The 20,027-nt window shown below is 44.0% G+C and overlaps 1 protein-coding gene across 4 annotated transcripts in view; it reads left to right on the forward strand.

Annotated features, from left to right (window-relative positions):
* Window positions 1-19,668, forward strand: part of Shisa6 (shisa family member 6) — a 307,814-nt gene extending 288,146 nt beyond the window's left edge. For 2 of the 4 annotated variants that reach the window (XM_063242631.1, XM_003466322.4), the window contains 3 exons: window positions 7,505-7,561; window positions 11,567-11,719; window positions 13,450-19,668. In XM_063242631.1, coding sequence (XP_063098701.1) covers window positions 7,505-7,561; window positions 11,567-11,719; window positions 13,450-14,000 — 761 coding nt within the window. In that variant the 3' untranslated portion in view covers window positions 14,001-19,668. The remainder of the gene's footprint in view (window positions 1-7,504; window positions 7,562-11,566; window positions 11,720-13,449) is intronic. The other 2 variants (XM_063242633.1, XM_063242630.1) reach the window with 1 other exon arrangement.
* The last annotated feature ends 359 nt before the right edge of the window (window positions 19,669-20,027 follow it).

The following is a 20,027-nucleotide window of genomic DNA, read 5'->3' on the forward strand; positions in this document are numbered from 1 at the left end:
GTCCATTGCCCTTAGTCTCAGTCTCAGGCAAAGTCTCTGGGAAAAATGCAGACAAACTTTTGGCTAAGCCATAACACACATCATGGGAAGTTCAACAACCAGCAGAAACCTCCCAGCCTGGTCTTTACCATGAGGCTTTCTATCAGACTTCTGGTCTCCTGAGCTCTGACCAGAGTCTCCTCTACAGAACAGCCTAAGCTGCTCCAGCTCTATGCATCCAGGCAACATGTCCAAACCTTTCCAAATGCTGCCAACAAGCCATTTCCAAAGCCTCTCGAAAAACATGGTCAGGTATAGTCACAGCAACAATCCCACTCCTGGTACCAAATTCTCTTAGTAACATTTTACTCATTGCTGAGACAAAATACCTGATGCACCAAATTGGGAAAGGAAAGGTTTATTTCTTATAGTTTTGGGAGGTTTTAGTCCACACTCAGTTGGCTGCAAGGCAAGGTGGCATGGCAGGGCCACAGTTCATGGCGGCTGCAAACAGCAAGGCAGAAACCAGCAAGAGAGCAAGACACATCTTCTTCTTGCCATTAAATCATATTCTGGCTCCACCCCTAGGTGGATGGAGCACTGACACCATCAATCCAAGGCTAGACAATGAACCAATTACAAATGCATAAGGCAAATGCATGAGGCTTTGGAGCCACTGACACAAACCTGACAGTAACTATTGTTGATTTTGTAATGTTTTGAAGTCCTGTATCATTCACACTGGTTCGTTTTGATTGCTTTTGTTCTGTTTTATCTTCTTTAAAATAAAATTTAATTTTTTTTAAGAAATCAAACACACAAACTACCAACCCAGCAATTGGTCCTAAGACTTTATACCAACAAATGAAGATTTATGTTGGGAAAAAAACAGTATAAGACTATTTTTGTAGCTATAACAGTCTTAAACTGAGAACAACCTAGGTGTCCCTCAACAGATAGATTAAACAAACTCTGGTATATCCATCCCGTGAACATTTACAGAGTACTGCAACAAATAGGAATGAGCTAATGATACATACATTCAACAGATGAGCCTACTAGGAATTAGTGAAAGAAATCTTAATTCCAGAGGTATATACAGTGTGATTCCATTTATGCAAAATTCTTCAAGACACAAAATTATGGGGAAATTATAACCAATTTAATGGCTGATGAGGACTAAGAAGGGAATGGGTGTGCTATCAAAAAGCAACAATGTGACAGAGACATCTATAACTTAATGGTGTCAATATGAACACTTTGATTTTGATATATAGTATTGTGTTTCAAAATATTACTATTGGGGAAACTAGTAGAATGGCCAACACTCTTTTGTATTTAATATGATTGCATGCAAAACTATAGTTACCTCAAAATGAGCTTTTTATATTACTTTTTTATTAGGGCATGTTTGCAGTACACGATGACTACATTTATTAGGGGGAGTTTATATGTAGACATTTTAATTCATCTTTTGTTCCCTACATTTCTCTTCCTGTCCTGCTCCTTCCATCACTTGGTTTAACATTTTTTTAAAAAAATAGAATAATGAAAACATTCATTTACCAACCTGTGATTTGGACAACAATGGGAATCACTTATCTCTGTGCCACTTGTTTCCATTCTGTAGGCAGAAACCAAGAGCAAGATTCATCTAGAATCTTGCTTACTCACATCTAGCAAGTGGGTGATTCAGATGTAGCTAGAACTACCAGCCTTTCCACGTGACCCCTTTCTGTGGCCGGGTTTCTTTATAACATGGTGGCTAGGATCCAAGGTTGTGTGTGCCAAAAGACAGGGAAAGCCAGCTGAACGCTGTCCCCTCCTGCTACCTGGAAGTCATTCACCTTCCTGTCTGTTCCACGCTCTTCACTGAGGCAGGCAGAATGTCTCTGCAGTGTCGATATGCTCTACCTAAGAAGTGAACGGCAACGTTCCAGGGGACACGTGAGGCTAAAGATAGGGCTGCAGCCATTTTTGGAAAATAAAATATGCCACAGTTTCTTAAGACTGACATCCAAAGCCTCATGGTTTCCCAGTGTACCTTTATTATACGTCATGGTTCCAGCATACAAAACGATCAAGTCTGTCTACCGAATCTCTCTTTTTCCCTCTATCCTTTGTGCTATTTCATACATGCAGCAAATCACTTGCTTATAAGAAATGAGTCCTCATTTCCGGAGCAGAAGTTCTAATTAGCCCAGATCAAGTCAGGAATGCACACCTAGTAGAATCAGCCTAAATACCTAGAATTTGGGCTGAATGTGGTACAGGATCATATTACACAGTTGCAATAGGAAGGAAACAAGTTTAGCAGGAATCAGGACCTTTTTAGAAGGAGGAATCACTTTTAGCTATCAGGACAAATCAGAAAATAGCAAAGCATTTAATAGAATGAATATATCAGGAGACATGCTTAAAACAACATGGTGCAGAAAGGTTAAATATAAAAGGATAGGCAAAGTTTATCAGGCAAATGTCAACAACAAGGAAACTAGGATGACAATATAAACATCAGATCAAGTAAACTTAAACAAGACAGACTTACTTAATGTTAATAAAGGGTACCATGTACAAAGAAGACATAGACATTTTGAGCCCTTTCTGTGCTTTATAATGTAGATATGAAAAACATTTCTACATCAAATACAAATTAAAAATGACAGGGCTATCAGAGTAGTGAGACACCTTAATATACACCCTCAAGTCTTCGACAGATTAAGTAGACAAAGAATGAATTATAGTTTAGAGAAACTTAATGACGTATTTCATGTGTCTGCTTTAATAGATAGATGTCAATTCAGTACTCTAAAGTAAAAATTTACCTGTACTCTAAGTACTCATAAAATATTTATAAAAATTGGTCTTATATTAATCCACAAAGGAAATCTGAAAAAGCTCAAAAACAGCAAAATTTGGAATGGCTCGTTCTCCGACCATGGTGCAAAAGAACTGAAAATTCATGGCAAAAGTTCAAATCAACAAGCACAAACACTTTAAAGTTTAACGACACTCTACTAAATAACTCTTGGGTTAAAGAGGAAACAAAGGCTGCAATTACAGATCATTTAGGATGTTGTGCACTGATGCTCATGGTTAAGTGCCAGAGACAGAGTCAGAGCTGAAGACTTCAGCTTTTCCTTCACAGAAAGAGGGAAAATTGATGGACTGAAGATTCAAGCCAAGAAATCAAAACACAGTAATAAACAAACCAAAGAAAATGACAGGGGTAGGAGCTAGCAAACCCAAAAGCATAAAATAATTATTTGAATATGCAAATACAGAATCAGTGTGTGTTAAGTAGTTGTTTAGAAAAGAATATTAATGGGAATAATTAATCCAGAAAATTCAACACAGAAAATAAAGAAAAAAGAGTCTGCCTTCATAGAGAGAGAGAAAACTTTTTAGAGGGTAGAAGTCTTCTGTTGTAAAATTTTAAATATCTGGTAGATATTTTTCCACAAAAAAATGAAATTATAGTGAGAAAGCTTGAATGAATCCAAATTCAAAGATCTCGTCACCGAGCAGAAGAAGGTGACATACACAGCTGTTAAGAATTTGGACTCCAGCACCAACCTGCCAAAGTTTTCATCTTAACTCTCCCTCCAAATCTACAACCTCTCCAAACCTCAGTTAGCTTATCTTTAAGTTAATGAAGATAGTATCTTCTTCCCAGATTTGCTGGACAGCCAGTTAAGTAACACAAGCCAAGCATCTAGCACTATGCTTACAGCAGAACTCCCAGAAGTTACTAGATACTTTATATGGTTGGATTCCTTCAGATTTCCGAACAACAGATATCTCATGTGCTGTACTGACAGTTTCAACAAATAGAAAAAACTCAGTGTTATTCACTTGGCTTTAAAAGTCATGATCTTAATATAAAAAGTCAACAGTTTAGCACAAAAATTACAAATTTTCTTTACGAATGTGTATGCATATAAATTAAATATAAACAAATACAATCCAGAATTGTACTGAAATAAGATAGCAAAATCAATTACAGTATGTCACAGTAATAGATGAAAGTTTTTACTATGAGAAAACATATCCCATACTTTGTCATATTACTAGGTTATTGGTGACATGTTGACTTAAAAATATGTTTATTTATTATCCTAAGGAAACAAGACATGGTTAAAAATTTATATTCAAGGTTGTTTGACATAAACCTATTAAACTTTTAATTAATCTAAAATACCTAAATAGATTATTCTTAAACAAGCATAAAATGCTCGGATGACATGGAGAAATAGTGAACATTATATAGAGAAACAATTGTGAAATCATAGCACATGTTTTAACAATATTTTTAAACAAGGAAATATATTCAAGATAAATTGTTCACTAAGTATAAAAAGGTTAAAGTAATATATATAGTGTGATTGCAACGGGAAAATGATATATTTTTATTCCCACATGTATATGTACATATATGGATGTACATCTGGGTTGTTTCCTTGCCTTTACTAGTGTAAAAAGGCTCCAGCGAACTCACACATTTGTCATTTTGCAAAAGTACAAGAATTGAATCATCACCATGGCTTAACCCATTTTAAGAACTGTAATCTATGTGAAAAATGACACAGACACATTATTCATTGCCGTGTTGGCTAAGTATGTGTGCGTGTATGCATGCGTGTGTTTGTGCAAGAATACACAGCCATTTAGGGAGCAAGGTAAATAGAACAAAATGTAACAGTGGGTACTTTAAGGCAGTTTTAATTTTCACCTTTACACTCAATTTAAAGTATTTCTTCTTAGTGCCAATGTAGGAAACAATCAAATGCTAGGGGAAGACTCTCACTGAGAGTCAAACAAAAGGGAAAGCCTTGCATTTACATATAAAATATCCAAATTTAAGTCATTTATTGGGTTTGTGATCTCATTGGTTAAAGGAAAGATTGCAATCAGAGTGAGTAGAGTTTTATACGGTGTCTGGCAAGTAATAGTCCAATAGTATACATTCATTTCACTCCACTTATTATCCACAGGAAGGCTGTTGTCAAGATTAGTTTAGAGAACGCATGTGAAAATGGGCAGCAGTGGGAGACCCATGTTGAATGACATACGTTACACAGAAAGGACAAATACTTCATGTTCTCTCCACATGTAGAAGCTGAACACGTTGATCTGAATGCATGTACTAGAGTCTTGGAAGGTTGGAACAGTCGAGATAAAGGAAGTAGGTAACAAGTACCAGAATGGTGAGACACGAGGAATAAATTCTGATGCACTACAGTACAGAGAGGGACTATAGCTCATAATAACGGTTACATTTTTTATGAATAATCAGAAGAGAGAAAATCAGTCTTGAAACAGATTAATGACGAGGAAACAGATATGTTAATTATCTAATGTGGTCAGTATACATCAAAGACGTGTTGAAATGTCACATTGTACCCCATAAATATGTACAATTAAAATCATAAAAATAATTTAAAAGTAGAGTGCACATGAACGAGTTTAGCATGTAGCATGTAACATAATTGGCTATCAGAAACTATTGCTTGGCTCTGAATTATTCATAATCCTTCCCTGGTGTCATCTGGACTCTAAAATGAACAGCGGAAGTATTTGTTACTAATCACCACTCTTAGCTGTTCAGCATAGATTCTTTGGTTTCTTAATGTTGTCATATTGCTTAAAAACCAACAAACCAACCAAATAAAAAAAGAATCTGATTTTCTCTTGGCCTCTGGATAATAAGCAGTAAAAACTTTTATCTTTCTCCTTGAATTTTCTTCTCTTGCTTAAATCCAGGTCCAGTATAGATTAAACTCAACCTTTGGCAAATAGTTTCTTCCCTGTCTACAACTTTATCTATCTTTTGGAGTGTCAGGATTTTCATGTGAGAAAGTCTGGCCTCCTTCTAAATGCACACACTCATTGCATAGCATGATTACCGATTAGCTTGACTTGCTAGTAAAATACATTCTAACATTGTTCGACACTGTATTCTTGTTTTTCATAGTTCATATATCCAATTTTAACCAAAGCAAGGGGAAGGAGATGAGGTCTTCTCTCTAGTTAACTGTAGATTACAGTTTTGCTATCTTTGCAGATCTAGGATACCTGTCTGTATTTCTGGGATCTTCATGAAAAAATGGTAACAGTGATTCTAATGATTTGGCAAATGTTATCTGATAGGAAGACACAGAATGACTTGTGTCTTAAATGGCCAGAATCTAGAGCTAAGAGAAATTTTGATTGAAATTTAAAAAATATATATGGTGGGCCTGGGCATAGCAGGTCCCTACAGGAAGAAGAGTTTGCGATTCACTGAATATGCAGGATGAAAAGAGGGAATTGGTTGAGATGACTGAAATTTAACATTCCAAGCCCGCAGAACATTAGTGATGTGGACAGGCACATAAACACTGAGAATAACATGAGAAACTCCATTTGGGCCTTTATGGTTTGGGGTGTGGCAGAGGTTTCAAGGGAATGTTCATTAGCAGTATAAAACCTAGCCTTATACATCAGATTGACCTCAGGCTGGAGGCATAGATAAAATACATGGATTTGGGTAAGTAGTTTGGAATGCAGCTGAAATCAACGGAGACCAGAGTCTACTGGAGTCCCCGTACGCTGAAGAAAAGTGATAGAATAAAGGAACTAGGTATCTAGAGAGGTCTATTCAGAGAGTATATGGCTAAGAGTAGAAAGACAATTTCAATATTAAGATGTACAGAAATGGACCTGCAAAGATGACCAAGTCATAATACATAGTTGAGTAAATTAGAGAAAAAACCTCCTTTTCCCTTTCTCCTTGCTTCAGTTAAAATTTGATATACGAACTATGAAAAACAAGAATACAACGTTGAGCTGAACCACTAATACAATGATACTGTAGTAGCAGGTCAAATCCTCACTAAAATCTTTTAGAAGCCCTTGGGATATCCTGAACTCTGCCCTTTGCAAACTAGGGGTATTAATTTTGTGAATTATTCAGTATAAGTGGGCTTTTGCATTATTAATAAAGGAAAATGCTTTTGAACTATTGGGTTATTTCATTTTGTCTGCAATCCAGGATTTCTTGTTGTGGGCAGTGGATGGTTCACAGGCCAGCTTGCCACATCTCAGGATGCACCCAGACACCTGTCCATAAATGCCTTAACACAGGGACTGTGTCTTCTTCCTGGTTAGCCACATCCCAATACTCCCATTTCTGCACTCCAAAGAATCCAGTATTTCCTCTTACCTGACCCCCACTCACGTAAGCATACTTTCCAAGTATTCCCTGGTCTCCACTATTCTCCTCCTCGATCCACTCCCACCCCAGAAAAACTTCTGCAGCTGGTCAACCAGATGCAGAGATATGTGTGGGTCACCATGGCGACCGAAGACGCCCAGCTTCAATAGGGAAGATAAACAGCAGTAGAAGTTTCCTGGATCCTAGCACACTACCTCCTGCCTTTATTAGAAGGACTTCCTTGAGTCAGAGAAACGTGGACGAGGTAAAACGAGATGCTGTTAAAGTACCTGAACTCTTCTTTAAAAATTTGTTTTCTATGAATTTCAGGTGATCGCCAGTATAATCATCCGATTTTAAGCAGTGCGACCCAGACCCCTACACATGGTGAGAGATGACTGAGAGAATTCTGCATTCCATCCCCATCCCATGTTGCTCCATTCGCACCACAGATGCCCACTGGCATCAGACCCATGGCCGCTGGTTCACTGAAACCAATGAGGTAGAAGGTGCCAGGTGCTAGCCCTTCTCCACGGCCACCAGTCTTCACTGTTCCTTTCAGACCATTGTCCCTCGGTGTTTCTGTCTCTAGTGATTTTTGCCACAAAAAGGAAGAAGTTTGATCTTTCCTTAACCCATTAATGCTTGCAATGTAAATCATTCCTTTCAGGAATACTCTGCATGTCTACAGCAAGGAGAATAAACAGCTTCTTATGGTATCATTTACAAATGACGTGAGACTTGGTTAAGCTACCTTGATTCTCCCCACACTAATTACAATTTGATGAAACTCAAAATCAACCTGGGTTTTAACCTCTTGGCAAGAGAAAAGGGTGAGAATTATAGAGCACAGAAGTGCTAATTTAGTGCCAAAGGACTACAAAACCATGCTTCCCTCGGAGAGTTTCGTGTGCTCCCAACAGATCAATACTTCACATTTGGAACCACAGAAGAAAACTATTTGAGTGCCTTTCCAAATTTAATAAAATGTAAATTGTGAACTCTGAGCCACTCTCACCTCTCTGCTATGAAGGACTATACACATGTTCATCGGAGAGAAACTTGAAGTAAATTCAACAACCCAGCTGGTAGAGAGAACTACCATTCACACGGCAAATTTTGCGGTGCTTCAGCACTGAGGTTGGGGGATATTTTAATTAGGACAAGAGGAGAGGAACATTTTGATGTGGTCCTTGAGAGCTGTGCTCCTAGTGGAAATACGTAATGAAAGCAGCAGTAAATGTTAAGTTTCGGGCTCTGGGACATAAAGAAAAATTAGAACTTGGAGAAATTGGAGTGATTGGTTAAAAGAAGTTGACACCAGTGGTAAAGTTAATGATGGGAGCAAAACGGAGGACTGGGATAGGACACATTTTGAAGGGAGAATTGGAAAAGCTTTGTCACTAACTGAATATGTCTGATGAGAGCCAGTGATGTGTAGTGATGCGCCAGGATTGATTAGAAGGAGAGAGAGGCTATTCACACCATCTAAGCAATCAGGACAACAGCCAGCATGCACGGAGGGTGGGGTTGTTGCTAGGAGCTTAGATCTGGGCATCTAGCTAGATTAGATATGATTGATTGTAGGACATGCAAGAAAAATCACTCGACAGACGGGAATACAGAGATAAAATATGGGAGAGGCTGGGGCTGAAGATGTGAGTGAAGCTTTGAAGTCTGTAACAGGAGTCAGGAGCGGAGGCAATCTGTGCAGGGATCCTGAGGAGCAAGGCAGAAGGCAGGAACAGGGAGCCGGGGATGCCGATGGTGATGAAGTGCCAGGAGGAGGAGCCCGAAAAGACAAGCAAGGAGGGCTCCCACACTTGCTCAGTAACAATCCGGAAAGAACAACTGCGGAGCTGGTTTCCCCAGACGGAGCAACACAAATACAAACCCCTGAATACAAAAGAAAAAACCAGTTTTTCCTTTTTTTTCTCTTCTTATCTTTTCCTTTACAACTGGTACAAGAAGATGAAGGTGCATAAGCTTCAGTGCATCAAGAACAGTTTTCTCTGCATTCCCTTCTTGGATATTACCCCTCCCCACGAGGAACTGGAGGGGCCAGGATTAAGAGAGGAAGAAGCCTGTGTCTCCTTGATGAGCATGGAGCATCCTTATTTTGGTCCATGCAATATGCAACAATCAAAACGGGAGGCCTAGTGGTACGGCTCAGTGGTAGAGTGTTCCCCTGGCATTCATGGGGCCCCGAGAGGAGAGAGAGAGAGAGAGAGAGAGAGAGAGAGAGAGAGAGAGAGAGAGAGACAGACAGAAAGAAAGAAAGAAAGAAAGAAAGAAAGAAAGAAAGAAAGAAAGAAAGAAAGAAAGAAAGAAAGAAAGAAAGGATAGGAGGACAGGGAAAAAAGAGAAAAGAAAGTGAGTGGGAAAACAGGAGGAAAGAAGTAGTGATAAAATAAAAAGTGAACAAGATTTGTGCAATCAAGGGCATTGCAATCTTTAGAGCATGACAAGACTGACTCGGGTCAAATTATTAGAAATTAAATTGAGTGCAACTTACAAGAAGAGCAGTGTGAGCCGGAACTGCAGATATTGTATGGGCTGAAGAGATGTGGGACGGTCACAGCCAAGCTCTTTGAGTAAAAAGGAAAATTTGATAGCAGAAAGGAAAAGGAAGATATTTCAATAAGAGGAAGAGTTTGATCTGGGGGATAGTGGGAGTCTTGGTTGATGGAGAAGGGAAGAAAGACCTGGATTTGACTTGGCAGTGTGTTAAAAAACAAAACAAACAAAAAATAATACTAGTCCGACAACAGTATCCAGAAATGGTGAGAAAATGCCTTCATTGGAAGTATGATGTCTACAGGCAGAAGGAAGTCTGTTCACCAACATGGCAAGAAGTTAAAAAGCCATAGCTAAGGCATCGGTGGCGGTTAACCAAGTGGAAAGAGCATTGCTCCCAGGTCCCTGCCTGCTTTGCTTCCTGGCATCTGTCATGGTCCCTGCCACGGAGGATTTTTCTGTACAGCATGTTCTGATCACTGGGATGCAGACAAGCCCCCACCCCCTCACATATGTACTGAGCTGGTGTGAGCACCGGCATATTGGCTGAGATCCCCTGGCTCAGTCCCCAGCTCTGGGGATGACAGTGCAGACTGAGAGGAATAGAGAAAACAGGGGTTCCCTGTTCCTAGGGTGCCTTTGCATGAGGCCCAGAAGGGCTTCCCTCTTTCCCATGGTGCACAGAATTGTGTTCCATTATTTAGCACTCCTTGCCTAGAGGTATAAGAGGTCCAGTTACACATCTGTCCCCACATTAGGGTCTTCTTTGCTCTTGAAGTGTCCCAACTAGAGAGGATGGAAGGATGACCCAGCCCAAAGCAGCCTCCCACCTACCGCACTGCTGGGAATGATACCATAATTTCCCCCAGCACCCACCTGTTGAGTTCTTTTTGTGGCTCCTCTCTGCTCATCTATCAAACAGCAAAGCTTGCTTTCCTGGGTCTTCATTCCTCCATGATCCCCATTTTGGCCACCAAGCCTCACCAGGTCATGTGTCCCCTCTCCTGTGTTATCCCTAATCTGGCACACCACCACCCCCCGCCCAGCCCGGGTCACTCTGCATGATGCCACAGGAATCACTCATTCACTTCCCTTTCACCTTGTTTTCCATTCCTCGTGACATCTTTTTTCCCCAGGTCTGGCACTGAATAAGATTCCATTGTCTCCTCTGATTTTGGAATCTCAAGGCTGTGGCTCGGGGAGAGGGGAAAATAGGAAGTGGGTGATAAGCACTTTTCTCTACCAGCTTAGAGTTGACTCGGGTCTTCTGAGAAGGGAATTAAAGTATGATACATTGGCTGTGTGGCTCACAGGGAATTGTCAGGTGTGGAGCTTGAAGGTTCTCAGTAGGAGCTGCCCAGCAAAGGGAATAAATCATGGATAGAGTGTGGGTTAGGGTGGCGGAAGAGTTGGTCTTGGACTAAGTTCTTCTGTGTACAAAAAGCAATACAGTTCCTCAGGGTTGGGCTTGTCTGAGCGTGAGAGAGAGGTTTTCCTACAACTATTAGGAGATGGATAGCACTTTTGCACAGAAGTAGATGATTTTACAACGCTTCTCAATTATTTAGTATCATCAGATAACTCAGTGATAGACTTGGGGCGATAATCTGCATTCAAGTCTGAGTTGCTGTCTAAAGACTCCTGGGGAGGGATCAGGGACAGCTAAAACAGCATCTGCCCCCAGGCTGTTAACAACTAGATTTGAGCAGGAGGGAAACTGTGTCAGCCACATATCCCGTGTCCTTGCACAGAGGGCTGGGAAACCCGGAATGTGGATTCTAGTTAAGGATGGGTCAGAAAGTACAGAGAGAAAACCGGGACACCCCTCTCTCCAAACTTTCACTAATGCAACACGCCCCTCCCCTTTTCTTGCAGAGAAGCCCCGGATGAACAACATCCTGACATCAGCCACGGAGCCCTATGACCTCTCCTTCTCCCGCTCTTTCCAGAACTTGGCCCACCTGCCCCCATCCTATGAGTCTGCAGTGAAGACCAATCCGAGCAAGTACTCATCTCTGAAGAGGCTAAGTAAGCCAGGTTCCTCCCAGGGACCCTGATGTCTACAAGGAATCTTTCTCTGGCTGTTTCTCTCTCTTGTCCTGTCCCCAAGGGAACAGGTGTTCAATTCCAAGAACAAAGAGTGAATTGTGTGTAGGAAGAAGAGTATATGCAAATTTCTTGCTTTTATTCTTTGAGGCCTGAATCTGTGCTTCCCATAGAGAGAGGTTACAGATTCTTAGATCTGCACTAGAGGCAGCACTTTGACTCTTGCACCAGTTCAACTGTAAGAGACAGCTTTCCCCAGTCCTGCACGCCTTACCACCTGCCTTCTGCAGACCGTGGGCTCCCATTGCTCTATGTCAAATTTTAGAATAATGGTTACCAGTGTCCATAACTTGTTTTGAGACCTGTAAGTCTGCTCCTGCTCCAACTCAGCCAACGCCATCTTGAGAACCTGAGACTCCAATCTCCCATGCATGTACTCTGGTTCATCAGGGATCCCTCCTCTTTCACTTGAGTTTTTGGGAGTGGGTGGATCTTGATGGGTTTAAGACACTAAAATGTCAACAAAAATATACACTGAGGAATATACTCTTCTTTCTTGGACTTGTGACCCTTGGGCCTTCTCCCTAAATTTCTTCATGGGTCTCTTTTGATGACCATGAACTCTACTAAAACCCAATCTTGCAAGGTAATGTACCCTAACAGAGGATCAGCCCAACCTCACATCAGCCATCCCCATAGTAGAACACTGAGTTTCTGTGGAAGGAAGTGGGCTTCTTGACCTGAGAAACCTGATTGATGCCCTAAGATGAGAAAATGTGGGTCAGTAGCCAGAATATACCCATCAGTAGCTTCTCTGTACCAGTTTAGAAGAAAGCAATGGTTTGGAGCTTGGCACAAATCTTGAGGACTGTCTAGAAGAACCCTCATTGCTGAAATTTGGAGCAATGCAGGGTTGTGTGTACCCTGTGTCAGTTCAGAGAACAGTGTGAGCTTGAGAAGGCCCGGATAGGGAGGAGAATGGAGTGTCTGAATAAGGTTCACGTGTCAGATTTTTCCAGACTTCCGTGCTGTGGGCACAGGCACAGGATGTGTAGGCTGACTGCATGGTTGTATGAGGCTAGATGCCCATGCATTAGCTTCCTGTGCACTGGCGGCTACTCCAGAGAAGGTGTTACTATGTTCCTAAATTACCAGGCATGCTTTCTCGAAAAAGCCTCTTAGCTAGAACATCTTGCTCTATTCCAGCAGGCGGCTGCTTCTGTGATTCAGCTTCCATAAAGGGGGGATCTAGGCCTTGTTCAGAAACTACAAGTGCTACTTGGGTGTTCCATTAGATATCAGAACCATGGTGTGGGGCATGCAGCATGGTGTGGGAGGAGCCCAAGAGCTGGGCTTGTCTTTGCCTCTGCTGTGAGCTCTCTCAGGACCTTGAAGAGGTCTCCTAACCTCTTGTTACGCAAGGTGGTCCTTGGACCAGGAACAGCACCTGTGACTTTGCTAGAGGTGCAGCCCCTGGAGGCCCTGGATCAGAATCCGCAGTTCACAAGCTCCCAGGGACTGGTGTGCATACTGCCATGCAGCACCACCTGCATCTGAGTCTTCACGTCCTATTCCATAAGCAAAAAGAGTTTAGCTGTGCTGTCCTTTAAGATTTATAGGTGAATGACTCAGCTGCAGTAGGGCTGCAGGGTTCTCCCCAAGCCTTGTCCCTGGCATCACCCCATTTCCTTCTCTGTCTCCTCCCTCTGCAGCTGACAAGGAGGCTGATGAGTATTACATGAGGCGGAGGCACCTGCCTGACCTGGCAGCCCGAGGCACCCTCCCACTCAACGTCATCCAGATGTCACAGCAGAAGCCGCTACCACGGGAGAGACCACGCCGGCCTATCCGGGCCATGTCCCAGGACAGGGTCTTGTCCCCAATGCGGGGTCTGCCGGATGAGTTTGGCATGCCCTATGATCGCATCCTGTCTGATGAGCAGCTGCTTTCCACGGAGCGTCTGCATTCCCAGGACCCGCTGCTGTCCCCAGAGCGGACGGCCTTCCCCGAGCAGTCCCTGTCCAGGGCCATCTCCCACACGGACGTGTTTGTGTCCACGCCTGTGCTGGACCGCTACCGCATGACCAAGATGCACTCCCATCCCAGTGCCTCCAATAACTCCTACGCCACCCTGGGCCAGAGCCAGACAGCAGCCAAGCGCCACGCCTTCGCCTCACGCAGGCACAACACCGTGGAGCAGCTACACTATATCCCGGGCCACCACACCTGCTACACAGCGAGCAAGACGGAAGTGACCGTGTGACCAGTGGAGCCCAGCTGGGCACTTGGCGGGGTGGGGTGGGGCAAAACAGAGCAGGGGTCAGGAGCAGAACTGCCAGCCTTTTACTTGTCCCTTTCCCTTTCTGGGTCTCCTCGGTTGGAGGTAGGGGTGGGCCACCTTGTCCAGAAAACCGCACCCCTGCTCACATGGCCTGGTCCGACACACGCAGATTCAGGACTTAGAGTGTTTGCTTTTGCCCTTCAATAGAACCAACAGAGCAAGGAGAGGGCGGGACCCCAGTTGTAACCGTGCCCCTCTCGTCAATGCCCTTCAGTCACACATCCTCCTCCCCATCCAGGGGACTCTGCCCAGGTTCTGTCGGCTAAAAGACCCTCACCGGACCCTGATCTAAAACTGTCTGGATTGGAACAGGCCAGTAGGTGCAGTCAGTGGGCTGACCAAATAGGCTACTCGGTCTTATCCATTTACCTAGAACCACATCACAGAAATCTTCTAGTGCCTAAACACTACCTGCTTGCTCTCTGAGACAGAGGGCTGCTGTGTTATAAGCACAATACTGATTTTCTTCTGCCTGCTGGAACTCTCTGGTCTCCACCAAGTGAATGACCCTTCCTTTGCTGACCCTGGCCCTTTCTTCATCCCCCCGTGGGACAAGGAGTCTTCCCCTCCCGCAGCTGCCTGCCCTTGCTGGAATCCCTGCCCCATTCCAGCTGGCTGATGTCGCCCTGGTCCTGGGATGGGGGAAAGTTTGCTCCTCCAGCCTCTCTGTTTTACCCTCCAGTTCTCTGAGGCTTTAACTCTTGGGGTGCAGGGACCTTAGGGGAGACCTCCTGACCACCTGTTTATCTCCCCCACTGCCTCCAGGCCTGTAGGTCTGAACTTTGCCCAGTACTCGGGCCTGCCTTCCCTGCCCTTGCTCTGTTCCCAAGGTATGCCTGCTGTGGTCAGAAAGAGCCAGGGTGGGGAGGGTCACTGTGATGCCTGGGATCTCAGGGGCTCACCATTCCCATCCTCCAAGGCTCTGCTTGTCCCCCACCATGCAGCTCAGGCAGGACAGAAGCAGAAGCTTGTTAGAGAGATGACGCTCAGCCCCAAACAAGGAAGACCTTCCTGAGGCTGGCTGTCCTGCACCCACCTGCTCCTCTTCCACATTTCTGCCTGCTCCCTGAGCTCCTTCTCCACCAAGCTCTCTTTCTCTCCTGCCTTCCCTTTCCCCGCGATGCATCTTCTCCTGTGTCCTTGGTTCCATTACTGACCCCTGGCTGCCCTTTCTCACACCACTGGAGCAAAGGAACAAAGACCCATTGGCAAATGCAGATGAACAAATGCAGATGATCCAGGCTCCTGGTTCGGGAGCTAACTGGGCACCTCCCCAGCTCACTGGTCCTTCCCTGCAGGGGGCACTGTAGCATCAGTCAGATACATGCCTACCCTCAGCTCTGTGAGGGGACCCCCAAAGATAGCTCGTCACAGCACCTTCTCTCTCTCAAAAATGGGGGTGGAGGTGTTCCCACCACTGGGGAGCTAACAGTGGACACAGCAGCACCTTACCCCCCAACAATACTGGAGAAAGAGACATAAGAGGCTCCCCCATCCTCAGGGATAGGGAACATCTCTCTGATGTGGGGCCAGGAGGAATCAGCTCCAGACCATTGGATGAAAGTGTAATACTAAAATCATACCATCACCAGTCAGATTCCAACACCGATGCCTTTAAGGAGGATTTTATGTTCCCTTACTTCCACATGGATAATCTTTTAAAAAGGTAGGGTGGGGAAGACTCATCTGCCCTGGGAATTTTTAACCTAACCAAGTCCAAAACTACAAAGAAAACCAGTGGACTGCTTCCTCTTACAGATTCAACAGTTCTGAACCTCTCTCCTCCTCTCCCCAAAGCTCCCCTTCCAGCCTGAACAGGACTGGGTCATATGAATCACAAGGGGGTAGAGATTGGGGGTCTGACTGAAGCCCTCAGCATCCCCACTGGGAAAGTGTCCCAGGGACCTTGAGGCTGGGAGACAAGGACTGAGGCCCTCTGCTTTCTTTCCTGCAAACACATAAACCTTCTGAAGGGCTGGTCCCCGTGGGTTTATGAGCATTTGTTCCAGAAGGTAAGACTAAAGGAGGTGAAGAGAGGAAATGGATCTGCATAGAAGCAAAAGGATGTCTCACAGCTGGCCCCAGACCCCTCAGAACCCCTACCGCATGGCCAGTTCCCCTGAACACCACCCGCTTGTGGGGAAGGGAAGGGAAAGGAAAGGATGCTCACGGGCAGGTGAGAATCTCTTCCCAGGCTCTTTGTATACTACATGCTAAACCAGAGCCCTGTCTGATCCTACCAAAACATCCTCTGTTCTTCCAGGTTCTCCAGCCCTCAGGGGAATCTCTCCCTGGGCTCCCTGCCCCAGCCTTCTCTCCTGCAAGGTGTGTTTCTGTCTGTCTCAGGGTTTGTTTGATAGGTTGATTGCAAATTAGTTTTCATTGCCAAGTCTTACCACTGTCAGGTTTAAAATGTCTTTCCTCAGTTGAATCATCAGTCGGGATGCTTATTCCTTGCGAAGGATTTCTTCTGCTTCAGCCTGAGGTCTAGAGTGAAGAAAAGGAGAGACAGAAAAAGGAGGATGGTGGGAAAGAAAGATAAAAAGAGATAAAGACATAAGCCTACAAACTCGCTCCAGTTCACATCCCATTTCAAAACCCAGAAAACTGTGTCTTAACTGGGACATGAAGGGACAGTAATCACCCCCTAGTCACAGTTTTGTATTACTCTTTCAGTTGCTTGCAGTAGTCACGGTCCAAAACTAGTAATATTTGCCCAGACTAAAACATTGAGAGCATATTCATGTAGCTTTGTTTTTAGTCACAGTATACTGATGTAATTGTCCCCTGGCTCTGGAACCCAGATACCACAGCTTCCAGCCCAACCGTGCTGGTGGCCTCTGCCACACATAGAAGGTCCATTCCTCCCTCCTAAAGGACACCTGTCCCTAGCAAAAGAATCCTAAAGCCCAAGATTTTCCTCTTCTCGTTTTGTTCCCCCGTTGCTGTGCTAGGAATGGACTGGGTTCTGCACAGGTTTTCCCTGACTTGGATGTCCTTCTGGGAGCTCTCTGTGCCCCTGTCCTTCCTTCCCTGAAAATTTTGCTTCTTCTAGTGAGTTCTTGGGTCTAAGCACTCAATGGTCACAAAGGCTTTGCAAGAATCCCGTAAGCTCCTAAATGGATTTCTACCCTCAGGGACCCCTTTGGGAGTCAGGTCTGCGTCTCTTAGAGAGTTCCCACTTCCTCCAGGCTAAAGTTCCTCCCCTTCCTCTGTCACTTCCGCTTCCGGCTTTTCTTCTTGTCCTCTGTTTCCTTGTTTACCTTCCTTCATCCCAAATTTATTTTTCCTGGTCCTGCTGTAGTCTCTAGTTTTCAGAATTAGGGTTCTGGAGGAAACCTGTAGAAAAACCAGACATTCTTCAAATCCTCTGTTGTCTCTCTGGTTTATCTTTCAATTCCCATACCTGTGAGTTGGTATTCTAGGGTATGATGCCAGGGGATTTCCCCCTTTGACCCTTGGGAGGGAAAGGAGAGGCTGCTGGGCTGGAGGTGTTACAGCCAAAAGATCAGCTTTGGTTCCTACTCCTGCAAAATCCCTGAAGCTCCTGGCCCAGTCTGCTACTAGCCCAGAGGCTCCCGCTCCAGCCAAATTTTTATAGCTTGGGGGACTCTCGCCACCCACTCCCCCTTCCCACGAATCTCCGCACAGTTACTGCTTTGTCTCAGAAGATTTGAAGGCGTCAGGACTCTCCAAGCATGGAAGAGTACCCATCCCAACGCCCCTGCCACCAAACAATCCATCTCCTTCAGAGATACCCTGTCCAGCATCTTCCTCCTACCCTGATTCCTTCCATAGCCAACCGTGGACTTGACACAAGGTAACAGTTTGAAAGGGCTGCAAATCCCATGGACCCTAGAAGGCACCTGCTCTGAGAAGAGCTGGCTCATTACCTTCTACACATGCATTCCTGTGATCCTCCCCTAACCCGGGGAACTTTGCTCATGATTGTGTTTAAGGAAGCCTGTTGTGTTTCAGTGAAGTATTTTAGGGAGTTAAATGTTATTTTTTTATAAAATGAAGCATTTTAATGGTATATGCAGTATGAAAGGTTAACCTTCCTGGGCTCTGTGTTTGATTTTGGAAGGTGACATACTCAAGGAGAAAAAGGTACAGGGCTGAGGCTCTGGAGACATGGCTTCCAGGCCTGGCGCTGTCTCTATCCTACAATGTGACCAAGAGGATTCACATTCCAGCTCGGTACCTCAGTATCCCCATTTGTAAAATGAGGGGCTTCAGTTACATGAGATTCCAAGTTTCACTCAACTCTCACACTCTAGGATTTTCATTCCTCATCTGCAACCTTTGTCTTTTTTCCATATTCTTCCCCACCTCAGATGAGTTGCACACGCCCCCACCTATGCCTGCCCCCTACGACAACATCCTCAGACACCCCACATAGCCACCAGACTCCTCATCAGAGCCTGGAGTTGGTCTGATGGTCTTGGTCACCCGTGGATGCTGATGATTAAGGGCCTGACCATTCAGCATGACAGCCACCATGGGTCACGAGGCCTCTCGGGCAGACACACCTAAGCCACCTAGCTGTCTGTGTCACTAGGAAATCCTGAGTTTGGAGTTTTCATTTTGATGTGGTCCTTATTAAAGCTGGAGGGAGGCAGTTCCAATTTCAGAGAGGGGATGGACTGGAAAAGAACGATTGAAGTTCAGCCAAGAAGTTTGGACGTGGAGTTTGTATCTCAGGACAGCTGGAAAACACAGTCCAACCCTCAGAGATGCATTCTTGGCAAAGGTTCCATGTGGCAAAGATGATATTGTATCCCACTCTGGAATGTTCTCCAGAACACCGAGACTGGACACAAGGCTCCATTCCACCTGAAGAGGAGGAGGCACCCAACCTGGGCTGCTAGGAGGTGGGCACCCACTCCATCCTAGTATCTTTCTATCCCCTCCTTATGACATGACTGCCCTCCCAGTGAAGGCTTTTGAAGCAAGAAATGGAGAGTCCAAGTCGGTATCATCAAAACCCATCTTGTAAATCGGAAAGCATATTAACCTTTCATCACTCAGAAAAGGACACCGTGTGTTTCCTTAATACCCTTCCTGCTGAGGGGAGAGAAGACCCTGCTTAGCTTCTCTGCCCATCCTGCAGTGACCCTTGAATGCAGGACCCACTCATTTGCTTTGTAGTGGAAAAAAAAATTTCCTCTAGTTCTATAACACAACTAGATATTTTGTAGTAAAGAATTCTTGAAATTCTCTAATCAAAAGCAATTCTTACTATAATATTTTTAGTTTGGGGACACACTTTCCTAAGGGGAATTAATGAACATTTTTATGCATTAGCCCAATTTATGGATTCCATGTTTATTATATATGGTAGCATTGATGAAAATTACCTTTCTATCTGTACCTGGGCAGTTTCTTCATTACTCGTGTAAGCTCACAACGAGCAACGCTGTTGTCATGCTCCTGTATAAATCTCACTGTCACCCTTTCCTGTCAAAGCACATTCTATATGTACTGTAAACCCATATCACTTTAGTAAGATTTAGTCTTAAGGATTTTTCCACTTTTGTCAGTAACAGATATTTATGGATTAAAAAAAAATAAAGCTGTTTCAACATAACTTGTGTCTCTGAAAATAGCTACCGACTTACTGAGTCTAAATTAGTGGTAATTAAAAAGCAAAAAAGAATGTATGAGACCATTGAAGTTGAAAGTGGAGGCGAAGACTGACTGGGAGCAGAAATGAGGAAGATTTTGTGGGGTGATGCAAATCTTTTAAAACTGGACCTTGGTGGTGATTACAAAACTGTAACCATGAAAGTGTACACCAAAGTTTCCAGTGGGTTCATGTTATGGTTACAAAATAAATTTTACTAGTACATTAAAAAATGAGGAACAGAAGCTGTGTAGGGAGGAAAGCCAAAAACAAACACCACTGGAAAAACTATACCCATCCACAGCAGAATTGGAAGTTCTTAA

This window comes from Cavia porcellus, unplaced genomic scaffold, assembly GCF_034190915.1.
Source record: "Cavia porcellus strain 051 isolate PalLab524CR breed Dunkin Hartley unplaced genomic scaffold, mCavPor4.1 scaffold_32, whole genome shotgun sequence".
Lineage (NCBI taxonomy): Eukaryota > Metazoa > Chordata > Mammalia > Rodentia > Caviidae > Cavia > Cavia porcellus.